Below are 25,080 nucleotides of genomic sequence, written 5' to 3'. Positions count from 1 at the left end.
TCTCTCTCTGTGTGTGTGTGTGTGTGTGTGTGTGTGTGTGTGTGTGTGTGTGTGTGTGTGTGTGTGTGCAGTGTGGGATTGTGTGGAGTGTGGACAACAAATAAACCCCACATTTAGGGGTTTTTGCCTTTCTTTTCTTTGTAATTATTAAGTATGCACTATGCAGGTTGCAATTTAAGGGTTTATTGACTTATTCAGTTATGTTATGCAGTAATCGCATTTTATGATTTTCAATTTTTAATGCATAATGCTGTTAGAAATTATTAGAACTTAGAAATGTAGTGATTACTAGTTTACTTGTTCATTTTTTACTTGTTTTATTTCTACCTATGTATCTTAATTATTAATATTCATTTCACAATCTTCATTATTGTTCTTATGAATGTGCAGCTATGAAGTTTATTTATTTTTTATGCAGATATTTTGTAGTTTTTGTTCTTTGATGCTTTGATTTAGTGAATTTTCTGCTTGAAGTTTGATTATTTTCATTCACAATGTAGAAAACATAGTGTTATATTCAATATTTAAAGTATTAATAAAAAACACTAAAAAAATTTAGGTCCTAACCCATCCGAGTTACCAAGTCGACCCGCGAGTCAAGGGTCGGGCAATCCAAGTCCGAGTCACGGGTTTGCCAACTATGCTATAAAGGCCGAAAAAGCAATATGATCAACTTGGACTCATTTCAAAGTGGTATACATACAGTTATATAAAATGCCACAACAGTGACAACAGAAGTGGACTAAAAAATTTGAAAGATAAAAGCATAGATCCCTTAACTAGAAATCTACAGTCAAAAGAGAACCATATGAGATCCTTGGAATGTTTTGGTTTTTCATTATGTTATACAATAAACCTTTACTAGCATATTTTACAATGTGATGCAGAAATTATGTTTCTGTGATCAAATCTGGACATGTAGTTTCTTCAGGTGTACGAGTGCAGTCTGTTTGTCATACTGAGAAAAGGGACGGGCAAATACATACATTAGGTTTGTAATGAACATGCTCCGTGGAAAAAAAAAAGGTTTGTAATAGAAGAATAGCAACAAAAACTACATCACTGGCTGCCATCTTACCGGAATGTCTGTTTTCATTCCAATAGGAGTCACTGCGTTGTGCTCATATCCTGTCAACTTTGATGACTCTTCCTCGGGAGCAAGCCTCACTGAATTAAACAGAAGATTTCTATTTTCAGACACTACTCACTAATATAGTAGGCATGATATTCTTATAAATGAAGATCAAGATGGGAAAATTATTTTGCCAAAAAGCAAGGGCTTCTAGTTCATGCCACTGCTACTTTGAATAGCCTATACTATATATGCCAAAAAGAAAGAATATTCACTAAACATCAGCCCAAACAATAGACTGAAGAAGAAGGCATATAAAAGTGCAACTAAGCAGTAAAAACAAGGGAAAAAGAAAGAAACCAATCACTGCCATTCTAAAACCACCACGCCTCACTGATGAAGAAATGGTTCTTATAATTGAAATATGATTATGAATGATATCATATCAAGCAAAAAATAATTTTGGAACCAATTACAAATAGTTTGGACCATTCATTCAAAATGGAGAGCTCTTCCAAATGTATTAGATGCTCACACACACAACAAATATATATATATATATAGAGAGAGAGAGAGAGAGAACTGAACATATTAGGTGCCATTTCTCGTTCTGCCCCATAGTTTTGAAGTGTTTTATGATATATCTGAACAGTTAGATGTGTTTAGCATGCTCGATTTAGTGGGAATCGACTCTTGGATCATGTTTTTTCGACGAAAAAACATATTTTTATGAACCGGGAAAAACTGATACCTTCATAGACATTGATTTTGGATAGGAAAAACCTGTATACAGGTCAGATTCTGGTGATCCAAAAGCCGGTTCCCACTAAACAAAACCTACAGATCACATCTATGGTGTTAGATGTGAGAAAAATTACCAAAAGCGATGATTTTTGAGGGGGCCAGAACAGGGCAGACGAGAAAGTGGGCAGAAGGAACACATTACTCTCTCTCTCTCTCTCTCTCTCTCTCTCTCTCTCTCTCTCTCTCTCTCTCTCTCTCTCTCTCTCTCTCTCTCTCTCTCAGTTGAGAAGTATAGACATTGTCTATAAAGAAGACAAATGCCATAAAATATAATTAGCAAAATGGTAGAAACATGTATCAAGCTGCAAACTATGAATTACTAAAGCCAAGTATAGGAAATATTACTTGGATGATTCACGTAATAAGAGAAAACAAATAAGAAAATTTTAGATCCCCCAATTAGATGCTACGAATATCAGCATCTCCAATTTTAGGTGGTAGAGCAGTTGGCTCACCATATCATGTGTATAGAGACAATATTAAATAACATAAAGTCTAGAGTAGCTCACTGTTGAACTTCTTTTTGGGTATCTTTCCGTTGTTAAGTGAGTAAAAGAAATTCTTCACATTCTCAGCATTAAATCGAGCAGTATACTGCAAGATAGCAATTGGAACAGGCTCAGTAACAGAGCTAAGCCCCGACAATGCTTGTAAAGGATGAGAAAAGACTACCTGTATTACTACAATATAGTATTTTGAATTGTTGCGATCACTACAATCAGTTATGTTAACCGGAGCTTGAGTGTTAACCTGGATCACAGAAGATAAATAATTAAATACTTTAGTAAAAAGGTTCCCCTACAACCATACATCTCAATAAAAAATGTTAAACAGTTAAAAATATAAGCAATATTGCACACCATTAAAACACTATAAATACACTATGAGGTCTGAAAAAACACTTCCAGTTAAAGGAAACAGGGCATGACAATTGTTTTAAGCAATTTAATTTACAGTAAGAGAAATTTTTACCATTTTTCTGCTTTTTTTTCACCTTAGAACAGGATGTTCAATTAATTGAGCTTAATTTCTAGAAGACGACTGTATCGCAGCTAGGGTGAAGTAGTTGACTAAATTAATGGTCCTCTTCTGCACCTATTCACAAGATATCAGAAAGTGCTAATCCCACTAACATATAGAGTAGGGGATATGTTTTTTACAAACAAAAAACTGAAAGAATCACACGAGGAGCAGCAGAAGCACCTAGCAACCATAGGAATTTGATGACGCCTATGTACTTCACTCTACAATTAACTTAACTAGCCAAAGAAGCAAGTTTCTATGGTTGAATGTTCTATAGTTGATGGCTAAATGAAATTAAAATCAAAAGTAATGGATTATATGTATAGGCTCTGATCCTGTGACTCTTTGAGTAATGTGTGTGTTTGAGCAGTGACTACAGATTGAACAGATCAGTATTCCCAAGCCAATAGAACATGCAGCATCAACTGCAAATGAACTGTGTCACACTACAAGCCTTTGAAACATGGTTTCACTAGAAATGATTGTGCAACCAGTGAAGGGAATAATGAGCAACAAAAAGTTTAGAATGAAGTAAATGCAGTCAATTAACTGGAGCGATTGTGCGTATGCCACCTATCAGATGTTTCTAGAGGTCACTCAGTGGAAAACAAGATTCGTGTGGAATAAGACGTGCTGATTGATCTTGGTGCAAGCTATCATAGACTGCATGCCCAGACTCATGCCATCCCATCTACTTTTGTGGAATGCACAAGCAACCAACTCTCTCTCTCTCTCTCTCTCTCTCTCTCTCTCTCTCTCTCTCTCTCTCTCTCTCTTTTATGTCTTAATGGTTACAAGGGCGAGTCCTACCTGCAGTCCGCACATCCTCGTTCCCAGGATTTTCCATTGAAAGCATGCTGATTTCGGTGTGATAATCTAAGATTACAAACCCGAGCCAAAAAAAAGCAAGCAATGGAGAGAGCAAAGCGAGCGAGGGATTTAAGTTTTATGTCTTTCCTTGCCTAAAAGTAAGTCAAAAAGCTACCTAAAAGTTAGGGAGCAAAGCGACCGATTTTAAGTCTTTAAGTTTGATGGCCTAATCCAATAGAGGAGTGGACGTCACCACTCCTCTATTGCTAACAACACTATACCTAAAAAAGGGCACACAAAGCCAGTCACAGATTCCCTTTTTTTAGGTATAGACAGCAAAAAAAGCAAGCAAGAGAGTTAGGGAGCAAAGCGACCGAGCAACAAAAGCAAGCAAGCAAGGTAATTGTTGTTTTCTTCTTTCATTCTTTTCTTATCTAATTCTTTCCTTGCCTAAAAGAGGGAGCAAAGCGACCGATAAAGAAAGTAACAATTAAGGGAGCAAAGCAAGCAGTAAAGATTAAACTCAAAAGGAAGCTGTCATTCCAGTGCCTAAGTGAGATAGTATGGGACGTCACCCATACTCTTTCACCAATACAATACCTTTTGAAAATGGTAAGCTAACAAATCAATACCCTTTTCAAAAGAAGTAGCTAACTATTCCTTACCCTTTTAAAAAGGGTAAGCACAACAAGAAAGCACTCTTTGTTAACCTAAGAGAGAAAGAAAAGATATATCTTAACAAATTGGTCCTTTCTTCCTCCCTACCAACAACAATAGTAGCTCATTAACCTTTAGGTTAAGAAACAACAACTCAATCAACAACTCTAACAACATCCGAGTCCACGCAGGGACGAGGGCACTGCTTCCTCTATCTTACCACCTCTATATGGAGTTAGGTTTTCTGGTTTTCATAATCTAAGGTGAAGCGATTGTAGCTCAAGTTGCTTGGTGAGTGACTTGAGTGAAAGGCGCATAGCCTTAGATTGGGTGAGGAATAGGGAAACAAGCAAGCAAGGTAGTAGTGGATCCACAGATCTGCTCAAGCAATATATCTTTTTTTAGGTTAGAAAACAAAACAAAGCAAGCTGACAAAGGTGTGATCCCTGAGCCAGCGATAGGCAGGCATCGACTTCGGAATTAATAAATTAATCCCTTCGCATGTTGCTTGTTGCTTGTTGCTTCTTGCTCCTAGGAGCCCGAGATACTGTATCCTTAGAGACTGGATTGAAGGGCAATTGCGAAGCCGATAGACCTGTTGTACCCCCAGGGAAGCAAGAGTTGAGGGGCAGCCAAGTAGGTGGGGGTCACAGGGGGAGGACCCTTGTGACTCAATCAACAAAAAAGCCCAGGCCCAAAGGCCTGGTCAATCAAGTTGAAGCGAGGCCCGTGTGCGTAAGCTAAAAAAAATTAACAAATTTTTTTATAGTGCAACCCTTTGTTGGAAATTCCTGAAAGGGGAATGCCCAACAAAGATCCCTTACTTGATTACAATGCTATCCACATTGTTCCCTTTTTCCTCCTCATGAAATGAAAAACAAAAATCCCACAATTCCATTGACAGAGTATGGACCCGACGTCGGTCGCGCTTGTCTATTAATAATGCATGGCCATAGGGGATACACCCACCGTATACGGTCGATTGTACTTCTCATGGGTTAGGATCCCAATGATTTTCTAGAGTCAGGCATGGCTTTTTCGTTCAACATTTCTCAATGGTGCCACCTGGGTAAAGCTGCACCCGTTTATGTCTTAATGGTTACAAGGGTGAGTCCTAGTTGCAGTCTGCACATCCTTGTTCCCATGATTTCCCATTGAAAGCATGTTGATTTATGTGCTTATCTAGGATTACAAACCCAAGCCTAAAAAAAGCAAGCCACGTTTTTTAGAGCTTTGCTTATGTTGGTGATAGTGATGGTGCGGGGTCGGAGGATGGATACTAGTACTGGGACAGATTCCGATGCAAGGAATGCTCATACCCCTCACCGGTGCTGTCTCCTCGTCCATACCTATAGTACTTCTGCCTCCAGAGAATCTTCTATTGGAAAGGTATGTGGATACGCACGTGGGCCAATACCAACCTGGTAGGGATGCTGGCTAACTAATTAGAGGGGGTGTTGCCCTTTTTGTTTTCTTGCAGGGGCCTTTCCGACCCAATAACAGGTGTTTTGTTCCTTCTACTACAGGTTTCAACCTGTAGGATTGCATAGTAGACCATACTTGACACCCGTACACCGCGAGGAGGCAGGAGAGATTCTTCCTCTTTTATCATACATAAAGCAAGAAAATGAGTGAGTGAGTCATCCATGTCGGAGCAGCTACAATTGCTTCTACAGGAATGAGTGGTCCACCATCCCAAAACCAGCTCTCTTCTTTGTCTGTGAAAGAGTTCAACTCTGACACAACTTTCCAGAGAAAGGGTAGCCGCAGAAACTCTTATATGAGCCCCTACCTCAGGCTATGCTACTCACCAAGGGGGTTGGCAGAGACTTAGTGTATACCCTTTTATGAAGTTTTTCGAGAATCTCATGTTGTGGTTTGGAATGGTCCATGGAGGGGCAGGACCAAAAAAGAAGATTTAATCCCTCACCAGAGACTCCTTTGATTGATCTTACCAACAATGGACTGACTGTTGTTGTTGCTTACTTTCTTTGTTGTCTATACCTAAAAAAGAGAATATGTGACTGGCTTTGTGTGCTTCCCTTTTTTAGGTATAGTGTCGTTAGCAATAGAGGAGTGGTGACATCCACTCCTCTATTGGATTAGGCCACTAAACTTAAAGACTTAAAATCGGTCGCTTTGCTCCCTAACTTTTAGGTAGCTTTTTGACTTACTTTTAGGCAAGGAAAAAGACAATTTTGTCTCCATCTACCAAAACTACCGGAAATGTTTCAAAGAAGGTAGGCATACGACGTACAAAAAGTCCATGCCCAGTGTTGTGAAAAGCGTTGAGGCGTAGCGAGGCGCTCCACCAAAATCTGAGGCGAGGCGTAAGCCTCGAGGCGCAAAGCGTAAGCCTCAAAAAAAAAATTTAACTTAAAAAAAATTATAAAAATGATCTAAAATTATAAATAAATAAGAAATGCTTTATTGATGAAGCGCCAACCAACACGAAATAAAAAAATCTCAAATAAATACGAAAAAAATATGAGATTAACATGTAAAAGTAACATAAATGGCAAAGAACAATAAACATCCACTTGAGCCTTTTTCTATAGCTACAGTTGGAAAAACCAAAAGGAAATAACACACAAACATAAAAGCAAGAACTGTGGAAGGTGAAGTCCGCTGAACATTACAAACAAGAGAACAGTAAAAGAGAAAGGTCCTATCAATATACTAGAGATAAATCGGGCTGTTGATCCTTTTCCCTTGGTACCAGAAATGTGGACAGCCTAAACGCACAACGAATCAAATGAGTGAGTTTAAGGAGGGGAGAGAAATTCAGCAAATTCATGTCAACTATTGTAACAAACATAAATAGAAATTTCAAGCAATTGCACATAAAGATTCAAGCAGCCTAGCATGCAATATGGTGAAAATTGGTCTTCAAAAATATCAAACAATTTCTCGAGAAAGAAAAAATCTCAGCGACAACAATGAGCCAATGTATTTCCATCGATGAAGAGAAGAACATAAGACACAATCGTTATGTGGGTGAGAGAAAAAATCAGCCTTTGGATGTAATCGGAAAAAGCTTTCTTTTGGAAGCACTACACATAGTGGTGCTCTGATCTCGAGTGGCACCTTAAACTCGAGATGAGGGTTGCCAAGGGAGCGGAGCAACCGCTTCATCTTGCCCAAGGTGATAAACCCAGAAAATTGTTACCGGAAAACGCAAAGGTCGCCGGCGGCGAGTGGTAGCACGGTGGTGGCTGTGAGTCGCTGGCACGACTGTGAGTCGCTGGCGAGTGGTCGCACGGCGGTGGCTATGGTCGCACGGCGGTGGCTGTGGTCGCACGGCGGCGGCGAGTGGTCGCACGGCGATGATCGGCTACGGGTGGTGGCCGGCTGCGAGTGGTGGCCGGCGACAGCAGTGGCGGGGGACGAGAGGGGACGGAGTGGAGAGAGAAGGGGCGAGGGATTTCCCTCGCCCCGAAGCGCCTGTGTCTTTTTTAAAGACACAGGCGCTTCGATCTTTCGAGAATACGGGCCCGGATCCAGGTCGAACTCGGGTCCGGGCCATCCGATTTTTAATGCGCGCCTCACTTTGAGGCGCGCCTCGCCTCAAGGCGCATGAGGCGTATGCCTTAACGGTGTTGCACTTTTTAAGTGCGCCTCAAGGCGAAAAGGGCCTCGCCTCGAGGCGAGGCGCGCTTTTTGTGCCTTGAGGCGCGTTTTTAACAACACTGTCAATGCCCCTCTTTATCTCTAAAGATAGGGTGTCCTAACCACCCAACAGCTATTCCATCTTCGTTGTCCATTGAGCCGACTTTAAACAATCCTCCTTTCGTTGGATACTGATGTAATCATAAAAAGCTAGTTTATCAGGAATTTTACACCAAGATTCCAATAAACTCAGATTTTCGGCTAGCCCAAAGGCCTGATCAATCAAGCTGAAGCAAGGCCCCCATGCGTAAGCTAAAAAAAATGTAACAAATTTTTTTACAATGCAACCCTTTGTTGGGAATTCCTGAAAGGGGAATGCCCAACAAAGAGCCCTTACTTGATTACAGTGCCATCCGCATTGTTCCCTTTTCCCTCCTCATGAAATGAAAAACGAAAACCCCACAATTGCATTGACAGAGTATGGACCAGAGCAAAGAAAGCAAGCAAGGTAATTATTGTTTTCTTCTTTCATTCTTTTCTTGTCTAATTCTTTCTTTGCCTAAAAGAGAGAGCAAAGCGACCAATAGAGTGAGCGAGCAAAGCGGGAGAGCGGTAAAAATTAAACTCAATAGGAAGCTGCCATTCCAGTGCCTATATATATCACCGACATAAACATTACTTTTCCATCATCCAAAATAGCAAGATATATACATTCATGTGTAAATAACCCAATGTGGCTTCACAGTCCATAACATATTTTCCATCTAAAGTAACAATGAGTCAAAGAACACCTGAGGAACCATATTGACCATGAACAGGTCTTTTCTTGCATCTGGTACAGTCATATGTTTTTCTTCCCCGATTCCATATTCATATTCATGAAAATGAAAGGAAGTTCATAAAAATTCAAGATCTAATGAAGTGAATAATTCAAGCAAATTTCCAAATTAACCAGTCGTTGGTGAATGCCCAAGCAATGATTATAAAGAAATTAATGTAGTGCATGGACAGAGGGAAGAAGGCCAATTACACAACATGTAAACCAAGCATGATGTTACTCTCAACACCAATTATTGTACCAATAAATGCTCCTCCATTACAGAGCATAAAGGAAAAGAAACATATAATAGTGAATCCCCTTCGTCCACAAAACACGAATCAATTAAGCACCCCGAATTCCAACTCAAACATGATAAGATCAACGCGTTCATTGCACAACTAAACGAACACTCCGTTAGGGCAACTTTTTGTGCTGAATACGCAGGAAAAAACCAAAACCATTTCAGAAATAAGCACCGACTTCAACATGGCATCAAATACCAAAACACCCAACATCAAAATTCCCCACAAGAACGCCAAAAATGATGGAGAAATGCGCAGAGAGAGGAAGAAGAATAAGGAAGGCTTACGAGGACGATAGATTTGCAGAGGTGGTGGATGGATGGCGCGTGGAGAATGTCACGCCTCTCTTCGAAGGACCTGTCGTAGTAATCTTTAGGAACCCACTTGAATCGGAAGTCGGTGACGCCTTTGGAGACGAGAATGCTGGTGAGACGGGACTCGATGGTGTTGGTGATGGAAATGGAGGCTGTTGGAGGAGAAGGGCGGTGCGGCGGTGTGCCATTGGGCAGCAGAGAGGACTCGAGTTGGGCAATTCGTTGGAGCAGACGGAGTTGGGTGGCCTCTAAGCTTGCCAAACCCATGGTGGTTCCTGCAGTTTATGGGCTGAGAGAGGCGGATGGGGGTTTCCTCTGTGCCTCCAGGTGAATGGTCCAGCAAGGGGAGGTGCGGACCAAAGAGGAGGGGCCTTCGTGGAAAGGAGGGCTACTTTCATAGTGAGCGTGTTCTCCCCCGAAGACGCATGGTTTGCTACAGTGGGTGCGTGTTCGGGTCCGAATGAGCGCCGCCTATATAAACACGGGGGAGCACCACATATATAAGCACGTTGGGGGCTCATATCCCCATATGTGTCTGCATCACTTAGCATCAAAGTCCCGTGTAGTTGCAAAGACTTAAGTACCTTTTCTTGTAATTCTCGTCATGAGATGAGAGTTTGAGAAAAGGATAAAAATATCCTGCATCCAAAAAAACGAGGATGATTTTAACTCTTCAAAAAGTTCAAACGTTTTATTTTTGCCCTAAGCAGTAAACTCCTATGCTGTCAGCGGATCATCCTTTGGCGATGCACCATTTGCTGTAACATGAGCTCCCTTTGATGACATACCATTTACCGTCATTTACTGTCATCGGAGCACCCTTTGCTGTTGTCTCGAGTCCAGGTTCCGCCTTGGTTTTTAGCTTGTGTTACTACACATTGCCGCCTTCTCGTTTTTGCCTTGTGTTACAAAACATTCTTGGATTCATTCTTACCTCGTGTTGAGCGTTATAGGGCATTTGTCGACCATTTCTTTTTACAATCTTCTCTTCTTTTTCATTTTTGTTAGGTAGTATGAAAAAAAGCAATGACGCACAAACATTCCAACAAGTGACATTAAGGCATAGTGAGTACCTTTCCATGTCATCATGCTATTGTTGAAGAACGTATGTCGTCGTGAGTGTCAGTAAGGTGTTTTGTTATTGCAAGTGGATGTTATCTTTTCGACGGTTGAAAAATTAATGACTTTCGTAAGACGCTGGGACCTGTTGACAAGAATGCTTGCTTACAAATGTGAGGAAGAGCCTCTACCCCATCCAGTATTGTCCATTCACTCAATATATGCAATATAACGCAAATCGCGGTTGTAGGAACATACTATCGATTTGTGAGATATTGTTTTGTTTGTTAATATCGATTTGTAAGCTATTATGCTGAATTTTTGTATCGATTTGTAATATATTATACGATATGTATATCGATTTGTAAGATATTATGTGTTTTGTAGTGTCAATTTGTAAGCTATTATACTGAATTGTCGTATCAATTTGTAATATATTATGCGATATGTATATCGATTTGTAAGATATTATGTGTTTTCTATTATCGATTTGTAAAATATTTGTAGAAAAAAAATTAAAATGAGTGTGTGCAAAAATACATTATTGCGCGCTTGCAGTGGCAATTTTTGCATTCAAATCGTTGCTCATTTAGCGATTTATATTGAAATCGCTTCACAATGTCGTAGATATAATTAAATCATTGTCACGTGAATCGCTATCGTCAATACACATATATGACAAATCATTTCTTTTATTGGTATGGTAAATAACAACTCGATGCATAGTATAAGCAAATAATAAATCGTTGTTGTTTTTATATTGTGATTCATTCAATCATTTCTTTGACATGCTTAACCTTATCGGTATCCATTGTTATATCCATTTTGAATAAATCGTTGTAAATGTATGTGCTGGCTAATGCAAATTGATATCTTGCTTATGATAGTGGTGAGCTTATCATCTGGTTGCAATGAAGATGATCTATCTCAATCATTGAAAAGTTATGGAGAAGTGAACATCTGTACTAATGACGCACCTGAAGAAGTGAACATGTGCATTGATGATGCACATGATCAGAAGGGTGCAGGTATTGGATTCACTCTTGACTTGAATATTCCAGCAGAAGAAATGCAATTCGATAATGAGGCACTGAGAATGTACATAATAGTACACTTGACTCTATTTTTATAGAAGGAATGCAATTTAATAATGAGAAAGCTGCATATAAATTTTACAATGATTATGCCTTAAAACTTGGTGTCGTGGTGAGAAAGACATATGTTCGTTTTAAGAAAGGTTGGAAGAAGTCAAGTGGAAATCCAACAAAGAGCAAGTCAGATTCAAGATGTGTATGTCCAGCGAGAATGGTGTTAAGAAGACTTCCGAATGGGAAATATGTAGTTCATACTTTAATCAGTGATCATAACTATGAATTATCAACTTCATTTATGACTTCTATGTTAAGGTCACATCGTAAAGTAACTGAAGTGCATGCTTCAATTGCTGAAATAGCTGATAGCGCTGGCATTGCACCAAGAAATACACATAATTTATGCACGCACATAGATGGTGGTCACGAGAATGTGTCATTCACACCTATGGATCTAAGAAACCACTTGAGAAGGAAGAAGACAGATAACATAAAGAATGGAGAAATATGTTCTTCGGTTGATTACTTACAAAAGAAATCAAACATTGACCCTGGTTTCGTTAGTGCAATGCAACTGGATGAAGATGAATATGATGTGAATATGTTTTGGGCAGATTCAAAGTCAAGAGTAGATTATGAATGCTTCAATGATTTGCTTGTTTTTTATACGACAGTGAAGATTAATATTGAACAGTGGTCATTTGCACAGTTTGTCGAAGTGAACCATCACTCACAAAGTTGTATATTAGGCGGCACTTTTTTGTATAACCAGACCAAGGAAAGCTTTGACTGGTTGTTCAGAGTATTTACACCGGCAATGAATGAGAAGCAACATGAAGTTATACTTACAGATGATGATCACGCAATTGCGGCTGCAGTGTCTCATGTATAGCCATATACACATCATCGCCTATGTTTGTGGCATATCTTTCAAAATGCAGCAAAGGACATATGACACATATTTAATCAGAAGACAGGGTTTGACAAAAAGTTTACAAGGTGTGTACTTGAGATCGTAGACGAGGTCACCTTTATGTCTGATTGGGAGGAAATGATTCAGATGTACGACCTTGAAGACTGTGTGGGGTTACAAAATTTATATGCAGAAAAAGAGAAGTGAGCATTGGCATATGAAAGACAATACTTTTGTTCAGGTATGATAAGCACACAAAGAGATAAATCTATGCATGTCACACTGAAGAAAACCTTGCATTCATGTTTAACAATGTTTCACTTCATGAAACAATATGAATTATTTATAGACGATCTTAGACAAAATGAGCTTGAACAAGATGTGAAATGCTTCAATACATGCCCTGTAACTTTGGGCATAAAAATATTGATGCGACCTGCAGATCTGTATACACTAACTGTATTTAAATGGATTAAGAAAGAGGTTATACAGGTCATGAATTGCAACATAGAAGGACGCGTGCAAACCGAGAATATGCACAAATACCATATTATATGGGATGACGAAGAGCATCCAAAAAGGCAAGAAACACATGTTATGTATAATATTGACAACAAAATAGTTGATTGTACGTGCAAAATGTATGAATTCAAAGGTATTTTATGTTGTCATGCATTAAAGGCACTTAATCAAGAGAAGATACAAGAAATACATGAGTCATATTTAATGTGAAGATGGACGAGACAAACAAAGATTGAACTACTGGATACAGATAATGTCAATCAATCTGATGTTGATGAGAAGTGCCGCATAGTCTCTCGTTACCAACAACTATATAGGTCACTTATGCATGTTGCAGATTTAGCATCGAAAAGTGAAGAAACTTATGTATGCATAAGAAAAATATCAAGAGAGTTACTTGAAAATGTGCAGTTAATTCACCATCAGTCCGTCGCAGCTCATGAAGACCAGTCTAAGAAAATGGGAGCGAACAACAGAGGTGAAAATCATGCTGCCCTTGACCCGCATGAGAAGTTGCACTGAAACGTAAACATCATCTTCAACAAGTCAGGAGTCAACGTTGTAGATTATGATAAAAAAATTCACCTAGCGAAGGGTATAAAAAAAAATTTGATTCTGATCACAGTCGTTGGAAGACAAAGAGTGCACTAGAATTGGTTGGCAAGAAAAAGTCTAAGAAACAACCAACCTCTAGGCAAAAGCAACCAAGCCCTTCGCATGAACGAGTATGTAATATATTATATTGCTTCCCATGTAAATTGCATTACGTGCATTTTATTAATATCTAACTTGTGTAATTTCCATGATATCTTAGACAAACCTATATGGGAGGTATTATCTGAGTTGAGTAGATTTTTTAGAACATTGTGCGCATCAGAAGTTATAGTAATTGAGGTAAAGAATCTCGAGGATTCTGTTGTCACTACTATTTGTCAGTTAGGGAAGATATTTCTGCTAGCATTTTTTGATGTTATGAAACATGTGATCATACATTTGCCATATGAACTTAGAGTTAGTGGTCCTGTGCAATATCGATGGATATACCCATTTGAAAGGTATATTTTTATTTATATTTTTCTCTCTAATGCTATTGAGAATTCATTATTTTATGAAATATATATTGTTGACAGATGCATGTTTGGCCTTAAAAAAAGGTTCGGAATAAAGCAAGAGTGGAGGATTCTATTTGTGAGGCGTACACTTTAGAAGTGATTTCAAAATTTTCATCTATGTACTTTGAACCTCACATTCCAATATGCTACACTTGCCCACCTCGTAATGATGACGGAGAACAATTTACTATAGCTAATAAACTGTAGATATTTCAACCAGTTGGGCATGCCTTTGGCAGTTGCCGGTCAAGACTCTTGGTAGATCGAGAGCAAGATACAGCACATATCTATATCTTTTTTAATTGCTCAGCGATCGACCCCTACATTGAGTAAGTATACTTAATATGTAACACTAAATTTTGTACATGGTTTGGTAATATAAATATTTGTTAAGTGCAGATGATTTGATTTGCAGTTGCAAAGAGAACTTTCACATCTCACTGATTCAAAAGTACAGAAAGAACGTGAAAATAAGTTTGTGGCATGGTTGAAAGAGTTGGTAAGGATGATAACATATAGTCTTTTTGTGAAAACAATAATAAGTTACTTAATTGGTCATGATCACAGTCATTGTTTATGCTTGTAGGTCCGCCTTGGTGATGTTAATGACCAAGGAATATGAGATTTAGGAAATGGTCCGACCAAAGTTGTACAATGTTACAACGGGTACATTGTAAATGATTATCGATTTCATACAAAAAACTACGGTGTAAACAAGTTAATGATGAATAGTGATGTGTCTGTCAAGGGTAGCAACTATGGTAAAAATGAGCATGACTACTACGGTGTTATAAAAGAAATAATAGAGTTGACTTACTTAGGCATAAATAACAGGGTAACTTTATTCAAGTGTCATTGGTTTGATCCCACAATAACAAGAGTCGACAAAACCTTAAGCATCGTAGAGATAAATCATAAGTCAAGGTTTGGAACATATGAATCATTCATATTAGCCTCGCAAGCTCAACAAGTTTACTATACTTCATATCTGAATACAAAGAAGTCAGATAGAAATGAATGGTGGGCAGCTTGCAAGATGAAGTCTAAACTATACCCCGTGTATGATTAGCTATTGGAAGACAAGATTGTTGAAGATGGTGATTACCATCAATCAGATGATATGTATGACTTCTCTTATGATCACAATGCCACACATGGTATGCATGTCATATCTCCATTGTCTGATGACACATGTATGGAAGAATGTGATCCAAATGATATACCAAGTGGATGGGCGCCCAATGAACAAAAAGACGAAGAGGACGAAGATGACGAGAAGGAAGAAAAAGAATATGAAAGTCAAAAAAGTGATGATAAAGCATACTCGAGCTAGTAAAATACATCTTCTAATATATACCACATCACTTTCTCATATGCTCTTATTTTTGAAGTTCGGATTCTATGCTAGTCATGGTAGTAGTTAGCGTGATATTAGAGTATGTTTGCTGCAAGTACATATTTGACATTATTTTGATATGAATTATTTGAATGTATTGCAATGTTTGATGTGATTGTATACATGCTTGCATGAAGTAATTTTTTATTTGATTATGTATCCATGAAGATATAGAGTTGTGTAACTGATCCAAATAAAATTTTTATTTATTAGATTATGGTTCGTGGAGGTTACTGTGGTCGAGCACCTAGTGGTAGCCAGTCTCAACCTTCATCTTTATCGACTGCTTCGATAGGTATATCATTTAACTAATTATATACTTGATTAGTTTAAATATGCATTGTGTGAATTTCTAACTCATTTTTCTATAGATGATGTTTTGCCTGCACATGACCCACCTACACTAGCTATTCACATACGTCATGAGACAATGCCGGATGCAGGATATTCTCAGGCTGACACACAATGACTTATTCAAATAGTGTATATTGATAGTCGACTGTAAGTATTTCATTTTCACTTATCCAATACTTATCTTATAAACAGTGTATATCGATAGTTAATGTGTATCAATTCATGTGCAGCGCGAAGTTCGAGCTATAAGAAGTAATATGAGAAATTAGGCAATCACTAGTTCAGCATCTTCCAGGACCGGTCGCTCAATAGAAAGAGTACTCGAAGGATGTGTTGGACAGATTGTGGTCCTCATTCATGGTATACAATCATTTATCATAGCTAATATGTTTTATATTTAATTTTTTGTTATAGTCATGTTTAGCAACTTTCTGAAATTATTTGTAAGCTTCGAATCGCTTCGCGACTGTGATGGAGAAGCAGAATACGAGGCTGGTGTGGCAGAAGGTGGCTGTCAGTCGATTTGCAGACATGTTGCACAATATGAAGACTGCAACAATAAAAGCATCTGGTGGGATAGATGATCTACTGCAGTGGAAGGGCTATGACCCTCCTACTATTGGGTCAGATTTTTGGGATGCAATGTGTGACAGGTGGGTGGGGCATGAATTTCGAAACTGCTCAGCAAAGGCTGCACAAAACCGAGCGAAGATGCCCAATGCCCATCTACATACAGGTGGATCTAGGACTTTTTGGGAGCTACTTGTCAAATTTATAAGTATTGTTGCATACTTTTTAAATAATTTTTTTATCATTTAACCTCACAAGAAGTAGAAAAAGGAGGCATTATGCCTTATAAGGATGTGTTTGTTGAAACACATAAACGTAAGAGCACAGAAGAGTTTGAATAAGAGAAGGTGAGAGCGACAATGATATGTATTTATTGTATTAATAAATATTATAATATATAAGTTACCATGAACATTATAATTCTTAATTATTAATCCATACTATAATCATTACTTTATAGGAGTCATACGAGCAACAGATGGTAGAGCGATATGGCGATGACTCCACTCAGCATCCGCCTTTTGATCCTACAGCATGGGTGAATGCAACCGGTGAACCAAAAAAGGGTCGTGTGTCTGGGTTTGGGAGTAATATGAACACCACACCAGTCGTTGCCAGGGCTCTCAGAGTTTTCCCGCCAGCATCAACTCCAAGCGTCCGATTGACCCAACTAATTCTTGGGATGGTGTTCGCCAACTTGTTAAGGACACAGTGTGTGACTATTTATATGAAGCAATTTCCGACATTGTCCATAATGAGTTATACAACTTTTTTCGAGGCAAGAGAACTTCGTTTGCAGGTGCCTGTCAGGTAGGAAAGTTTCATGTGATTTGTTTCATGTCGTTAGATTTCAAGCTAGTATATGCATGATTTCATCACATATGAACATGATTTCATCACTATGAAAGTTTTTGACTGTCTTATAACACATATATGCATGATTAAATCACTATGAAAGTTTTTTGACAACATTAGAACACATATAAGCATGATTCCATCACTATGAAAGTTTTTTTACTACCTTAGAACACATATATGCATGATTGAATCACTATGAAAGTTTTTTGACAACTTTTGAACACATATATGCATGATTGAATCACTATGAGAGTTTTTTGACAACATTAAAACACATACAAGCATGATTTCATCACTATCTATGTTTTTGACAACCTTAGAACACATGCATGCTTGAATCACTATGAGAGTTTTTTGACAACCTTAGAACACATATATGCTTGATTGAAGTACTCTGAGAGTTTTTTGACAATATTAGAACACATATAAGTATGATTTCATCACTATGAAAGTTTTTGACTGCCTTATAACACATATATACATGATTGAATCACTATGAAAGTTTTTTTACAACATTAGAACACATATAAGCATGATTCCATCACTATAAAAGTTTTTTGACTACCTTATAACACATATATGCATGATTGAATCACTATAAAAGTTTTTTGACAACCTTTGAACACATATATGCATGATTGAATCACTATGAGAGTTTTTTGGCAACATTAGAACACATATAAGCATGATTTCATCACTATGAAAGTTTTTGACAACCTTAGAACACAAATATGTGTGCTTGAATCACTATGAGAGTTTTTTGACAAACTTAGAACACATATACGCTTGATTGAAGCACTATGAGAGTTTTTTTACAACATTAGAACACATATAAGCATGATTTCATCACTATGAAAGTTTTTGACTGCCTTATAACACATATATGCATGATTGAATCACTATGAAAGTTTTTTTACAACATTAGAACACATATAAGCATGATTCCATTACTATGAAAGTTTTTTTACTACCTTATAACACATATATGCGTGATTGAATCACTATGAAAGTTTTTTGACAACCTTAGAACATATATATATGCATGATTGAATCACTATGAAAGTTTTTTTACAACCTTAGAACACATATATAAGCATGATTTCATTACTATGAATTTGTTTGACTGCCTTAGAACACATATATGCATGCTTGAATCACTATGAAAGTTTTTTGACAATCTTAAAACACATATATGCATAATTGAATCACTATGAGAGTTTTTTTACAATATTAGAACACATATACGCATGATTGTGATACAGAAGACATTTATTTGACAGCCTTATAACGCATATATGCATGCTTGAATCACTATGATATTTTTTTGACAACCTTAGAACACATATCTGCATGATTGAATCACTATGATTTTTTTTCTGTCAGCCTTAAAACACATATCTAAATTCTGTTAATGTCCTTCACTTTATTGCTATCTAGTCTATGTGTAATTCATTCATGTTACTTTGATTGCCTTAGATTAGGTGCATTGCATATAATTTATTTCATTATATTTTGTTTATCAATACTAACCTTTCTTTTCTCTTGTAGGATGCTGGAGATAATCATCGTAGAGGAGCTGATGGAGGCATGAATGAAGGAGCATATCGAGACAATGAAGAAGATGATGCTCAGAATCTTGACAATGATTAGATTCATGTGTTGAATTTGTTGCACCTTCTTGTTGTTTCAAAAGAAACTTTTTATAAATGTTCACTTGTAAATAATTAGAACTTGGCGATGATTATAGTGAATCGATAATTTTTTTCACCTTGTATCTTGTGTTAAATTTGTTTCAGCTGCTTTGTATATGTATTTTTTGTGTGTACTTCATTTTTTATACACAGAATATATAAATTGTATAACGAGAAAGTTTTTCTCGATATTTATATTTTCAAATAATTTTTAAATTTTTATTTTCATTTTTTGTGATGGATTAGCGACGGATATTATCCGTCGCTAATTAGTATCGGCCTTCAATTTAGCGACAGATTAGGGACAAATATTTATCCGTCAAAAAACTGAATTGGCTGATGTTTTGCAACCGATTGTAATCCATCGCAATTCCGTCGCTATAATAGCGACGAATGTGCATCTGTAGCAAAACCAAATCTCTGTGAATTAACGACAGCCTTGCAATGAATCATGGCATTCATTAATTCATCGCAAATTAGCGATGGAAGTAGTGACATATATTTTTCATCGCTAATTAGCGACTAAGAAAATATGATGAAAGTTATCCGTCGCTAAACTGTTCAGCGATAGATTTGCGACGGATTACGACCGTCGCTAATCCACAGATTTCTTATAGTGGACAGAAAAAAATGAGAAATTTTGATATGATAATTTTTCTAATTTTAGATGAGAAAAATAAAATGATTTTTTTTTAAAAACAAGAGAGGAGGAGAGTGGTAGTGGAACTTCTCTAAAGCGGCTTTTTCAGGAGGTGGGTTGTGGTGATGATGGAAAATCATCAGGGGTGAAGCTACTCCGATGCCATTTTTGGGGAGGTGGGTGATGGTGGGTAGTGATGGATAATGGGGTAGGGTGATTTTTTTGGAAGGTGGGTGGTGGGGATGACGGTGAGATGAATGGTGGTGGTGAAAATTATCGTAAGGAGTGGTGGAACTTTTTGGACATGGTTTTTCTCCATGTAGGTGATAGTGGTGGATGGTGAGATGGATAGTGGTGAGTGTAAATCATTATTTTGTTTTGGTAGAAAATATTTCTTAACCTCTTTTAGAGGATTTTTTCTTATCAAAATCATACTATTTTCCTACCTTGTATCACTTCTCACTTTCAAACATGAGGTCGGGAAAAACTATCTTAGTCAATAGGCCCTTTGTGAAAACTTAAGAAATTTTGAGAAAAAAACTTGAGAATGTTATGTGATTGTAAGGGTGGCACATCACAAGTTTATATGTTTAATAGCAAGTTGTTTGTTGATAGATTAACAATATATATGATATATATAGCCAATATGCAATATGAATGGCAAACGATAAGTTGCTGATGTATTAATCTGTGAGAGAACCAAATTTAGTTAAGAGACAACTTGTGAATATACTCAAAATGGTGGCACATCACAAGTTTAAAACTAACATGGGGCATCCCTTATCTCAAGGCCAAAACTGAGTGTAGGTGGACAAGAAAAGACCACAAAGGTCTTACCAATATGAGGCGTGCCAATGTGCAATAGGTGATTGAGGTTGTCCCTTGGCCTAGCCAAAAAAAGAAAAGTCACATATGATCGTTGCAAATAAAAAAAGGCCAAAACAAAACAAAGATTAACAAGGAAAAAACATATCTAAATTAATCAGTAAATCAAAAGAAAAGGGGACAATCTACCCTACTCTATGCAAGAGCAACAAATGTAAAACTTCAAATATCTCTCTATTATACACAATGAGAAACAACATGCTTTGTTCCATATACATAGATAGAGCTAAGGTTTGCTTAGAAAAAAGATTTTCAATAGCATTCTTATTACAAAGAGAGAGAGAGAGAGAGATTTGCATTGGTTATTCAGGCTCTGATGAGCCTTTCATTGAGATGAAAACACCATTTCCATGTGTTGCCAATTTATGGTTTTGCTAAAATGCATTGAGGATGGACTTGCTTGAAACATCCCCTTGTGAATGGAGTTGAAACGTGGTGTTGAGGCGAGGACAGATCAGGTGATTTGACAAAACACAAACTTTTGTGTCTTGAAATCACCACCGCCCATCACTGCAATCACCCCAATCCGATGTGAAATGATGACATTATCACTTATGGTGGGGCTCACTACTTGCACAATGAATGGCAATGATTGAAGTGATGGACAGTGGTGATTCCAAAGCACAAAAAATTTGTGTTTTTTTTAAATCTTCAGTTGGGGCTACCAACTCCATTCCCCAATGCATTGTTTTGGCAACACCACCGCTCCCAAATGAAACCCCAACACACCTCAGGTTTCAAGGCTCCAAACGAAGCCTTAATTACAAAGCATCAGTAGGTTATTTATTTACAAAGCATAAGAGTAGGGGTAACTTAAATTTCCAATTTAAATCCTAGGAAGGAAAGGGACCCTTGCAGCAGGAATCCATGACTCACCACCAAGGAACCTTCTAACACTAAACACACCCGCTTCTTTATAATCCACAATCAAGTGCAGACCCTTCCACTTGACACACTTAAATGTGTTTGCCCCTGCTCCAAAGTTCATATGCCCATCATAATACAAAGTGTCCATATCAAATGTGCCATCCCACTCCAACCACCCCTTTGAATAAATGACATCACCAAATCTCAGTTTTCTTGAATTCTTGAGTACTTTTTCTAAGGTCTCCCCAGATGTAAGAAGTATACTGGTGCAAAATTAGGTGAACCCGAATCGAAGGGTGTACGTTGTTACACAATAAATCGCCATAGACAAATTTTTGGTTTACAACTTCTTGCCTTTCACACTTGATGTGTTGGGATTCTTAGATCTCATAAACTTTTTCATGTATTCTAACGTGGTCTTGAAGGTCTTCATCTTTTTTTTTAAAGGCAAGCTGAGATTAGGAAGACCTCTACCAGTTATACAATTATACCATTGGGTTTTGAACCGATAACGTCCCAACACAAGGTAACATGCACTAGTTGCTCCTATCAAACAAGCGGAGCCCCTCGTTGGTAGCCTTAAAGGTCTTTTTGTAACACTTGAAAGGGGATTAGATTGGGACATGTCCAATGAACAAGTGTCTCTTCAACTCAAAGGTTGCAATTCAAAGTGAGTGTGTAACTATATGTTAACATATATTATTATCTTATGTTTAATTTTATTTTATGTTACGTGTTAAACTTCTTACATAGCCCCAAAAGCTTGGGAGACATGTAACCATTGAAGGTGGCCCTTCCCAATACCTTATGATTACAAATTTTCAACATTTCTCACTTGGCTATAAAAGCAATTTGTGCTACCAAGCTTACTACCACTTTTAGGTTTTGCATTGGTAAATTTTCTTGAGTTGTATTCTATTCAAACAATTATTGTGAACTTTATACAACCCTCATTTTGAACTTATATTCAAATGAGTGATATATAAATTAAACACACTTAATTCTCATTTGACTCACATGTCTAGATGAAATATCCTTAGTGTCTGTCTTTGTCAAAGGATCGGCTACCATGTTACATGATGGAACATAATCCACTACAATTTTATTTTTCATAACCATGTCATGCACATATTGATATTTGATCTCAATATGTTCACTTCTAGAGTTATCGGTTTCCGTATGAATTAGATGTATGGCAACTTTATTATCATAATAAATTTGAACTAAATATATTAGAATCTTCAATTTCAAATTATTTAAGAAGCGATTTATTAAAACATTAATTGTATCAACCATGTTAGAGGCTATATACTCAACTTCATGATTCTGTTGTACCACACACCCTTTCTTTTTACATAACCATGCAACTACCCCACATCCTAAAATAAACACATAGCCATAAATGAATTTTGCTTCATCTCTATCACCAACACAATCTGAATCGAATAATTCACAAGCTTTAGTCTATATGCTTGATAGCATTTATTGAATTCTTTTGTTTCCTTTAGATACCAAAATATTCTTTTCACTTCTTTTCGATTTGGAAAGTCATGATTCCTTTGGTGTCTACTTACTAGACTCTTTGCAAAACTTAAATCATGTTTAGTGCATAACATATCATACATTAGGCTTTCAATTGTCTGTGCATAAAAAAACATTTAATTTCTCTTGCTCATCTTTTGGTCCATTATTTTTGCTTAATCTCAAACCTTTAATTACAGGAGTAGGAGTTGATACTATCCATTCTAAATTTTAATTTTCTTAGACTGTGATCAAAATAAATTTTTTGACTAAGTCTCAATAATCTCATTTTTTTATCTCTTTGAATTTTAATACCTAAAATATATGATATTTCAGCCATATTCATAATCTCAAATTGCGAACTCAACCAAGGTTTGATTTCACTTTTCAATTTTGTTATTTCTAGTAATTAATAGGTCATCAACATAGAAATAAAAAATTGTAAATTCACTCTTACTTTTTTGGGCATATACATAATGGTCTAATTTATTTACTTAATAATTCAATTTGATTACAGTTTTATGAAAAGTCAAATACCACCGCCTAGGTAAATGTTTAAGCTCATACAATGATTTCTTCAACTTGTATAATTTATTTTCTTTACCTTCAATTTCAAAACCTTCTGGTTGTTGCATATACATGGTCACTTTCAGTTCACCATTTAAGAATGTAGTTTTTAAATCGATTTGATATAGATGAAGATCAAAATAAACCACCAATGCTAATATTATACGAATTAAAATAAATTTTGCTACATAAAAATATGATTCTTCATAATATATTTTCTTACGTTGAGAGTAACCTTTTGCAGCTAATTTTACCTTGGACTTATCAATAATTTTATAAGCCTTAAGTTTCTTTTTGAGAACCCACTTAATAGACAATGTAGTTAATTATCAAACTCAACTTCTTTCTATGGACTCTAACTCATCTTTCATTATCTCTATCACATATTTAGATTCATTTGAAACAAATAGATCATGGCAACTCAAGTTATTAATGGTTTCATCTATGTTCATGAAATAACATAACTCTTCACTCAGGTATAAGTAATAATCATTTAAATAAGATGAAGGATCTCTTAATCTTTTTTGACCAACTACAGGTTGTGGAGATTACTCGTTATTCACAACTAGATCATGATGCTCGGGTTCTTGAGTTGGTACTCCTTAATCATTTAAAATATCAGGAAGGACATCATCTTCTTTCATATCAAAATCACATTTTTTATTTTCTAAAAATTTTACTTCTTTGCTTTCTATAAATTCTTTATCCAGATTATATAACCTATAACCCCTTGATTCTTTTGGGCACCTTATAAAAATGCACTTGATAGTTTTACTATCTAACTTATCCCTTAATTGACTAAGAGATTAACACATTTATTAACAACTCCAACTTTCGTAGATGACTAAGATCTAGCTTCATCCCAGTCCACAACTCATAGGGTGCAAGCTCTATAGACTTAGATGAGACTCTATTAAGAATATACATGATATAACTTATCTCTAATTTTTTTTGGAAGGTTTGCATGTGTCAACATGGATCTGGTTATATCCATTAGGGTTTTATTTCTTCTCTCTGGGTTATGGTGTATAAGACATGTTTGTATGAGAGATTATGTTGTTAGCATAATGTTTATATGTCTTAAATTATTCTAAAGCTTTTGACTTTTTACAAATTATGTAAATGTATCTATATCTAGAGTAGTCATATATGAATGTAATAAGATAAGACTTTCTTTCATGTGTTTCAATTGTTAAGAGCCCACAAATATTAGTATGAACAACAATTAATAATTTAGATGCCATACTACCCTTAGAGGAGGGTTTTCTAGTCATTTTACCAAAAATGCATGGTTCGCAACTTTAAAAAACCATGTTTTTCAATTTGTTAACATTAATTTCTTTTTATTTTATTAACATTAATATGCCTTAACTATATGGGGTCTTCTACATGCTTACCTAATCGTAAAAATGTATTCTACATGTCTCATTTTTTATAGGAATCGACTTTTGGATCATTAGATTCTGAAATGCACTTGCGTAAACTTTAAATATGGTGGAAAAAAATGTATCTTCGAAAGATCAGACTTGCGTTGCATGTCAATATGGTGAATCCCTCGCGAAAGAGTGTATCGTTGAACACCCTTTTGTTAAATGAAAGATCAGACGTGATGCATGTTGATAT

General features: G+C 36.7%; 1 protein-coding gene across 1 annotated transcript in view; it reads right to left on the bottom strand.

Annotated features, from left to right (window-relative positions):
- LOC149845674 (uncharacterized) overlaps window positions 1-9,759 on the bottom strand; it is a 13,965-nt gene extending 4,206 nt beyond the window's left edge. The window contains exons 1-4 of the mRNA XM_089997701.1: window positions 9,385-9,759; window positions 2,549-2,626; window positions 2,386-2,470; window positions 1,079-1,167 (exon numbers count right to left, since the gene is read on the bottom strand). Of these exons, the coding sequence (XP_089853827.1) occupies window positions 1,079-1,167; window positions 2,386-2,470; window positions 2,549-2,626; window positions 9,385-9,678 (546 nt within the window). The 5' untranslated portion in view covers window positions 9,679-9,759. The remainder of the gene's footprint in view (window positions 1-1,078; window positions 1,168-2,385; window positions 2,471-2,548; window positions 2,627-9,384) is intronic.
- Window positions 9,760-25,080: the final 15,321 nt, after the last annotated feature.

This window comes from Nuphar pumila, chromosome 2, assembly GCF_984573655.1.
Source record: "Nuphar pumila chromosome 2, dmNupPumi1.hap1.1, whole genome shotgun sequence".
NCBI classification, from domain to species: domain Eukaryota; kingdom Viridiplantae; phylum Streptophyta; class Magnoliopsida; order Nymphaeales; family Nymphaeaceae; genus Nuphar; species Nuphar pumila.
This window is presented reverse-complemented; position numbering and strand designations above follow the sequence as displayed.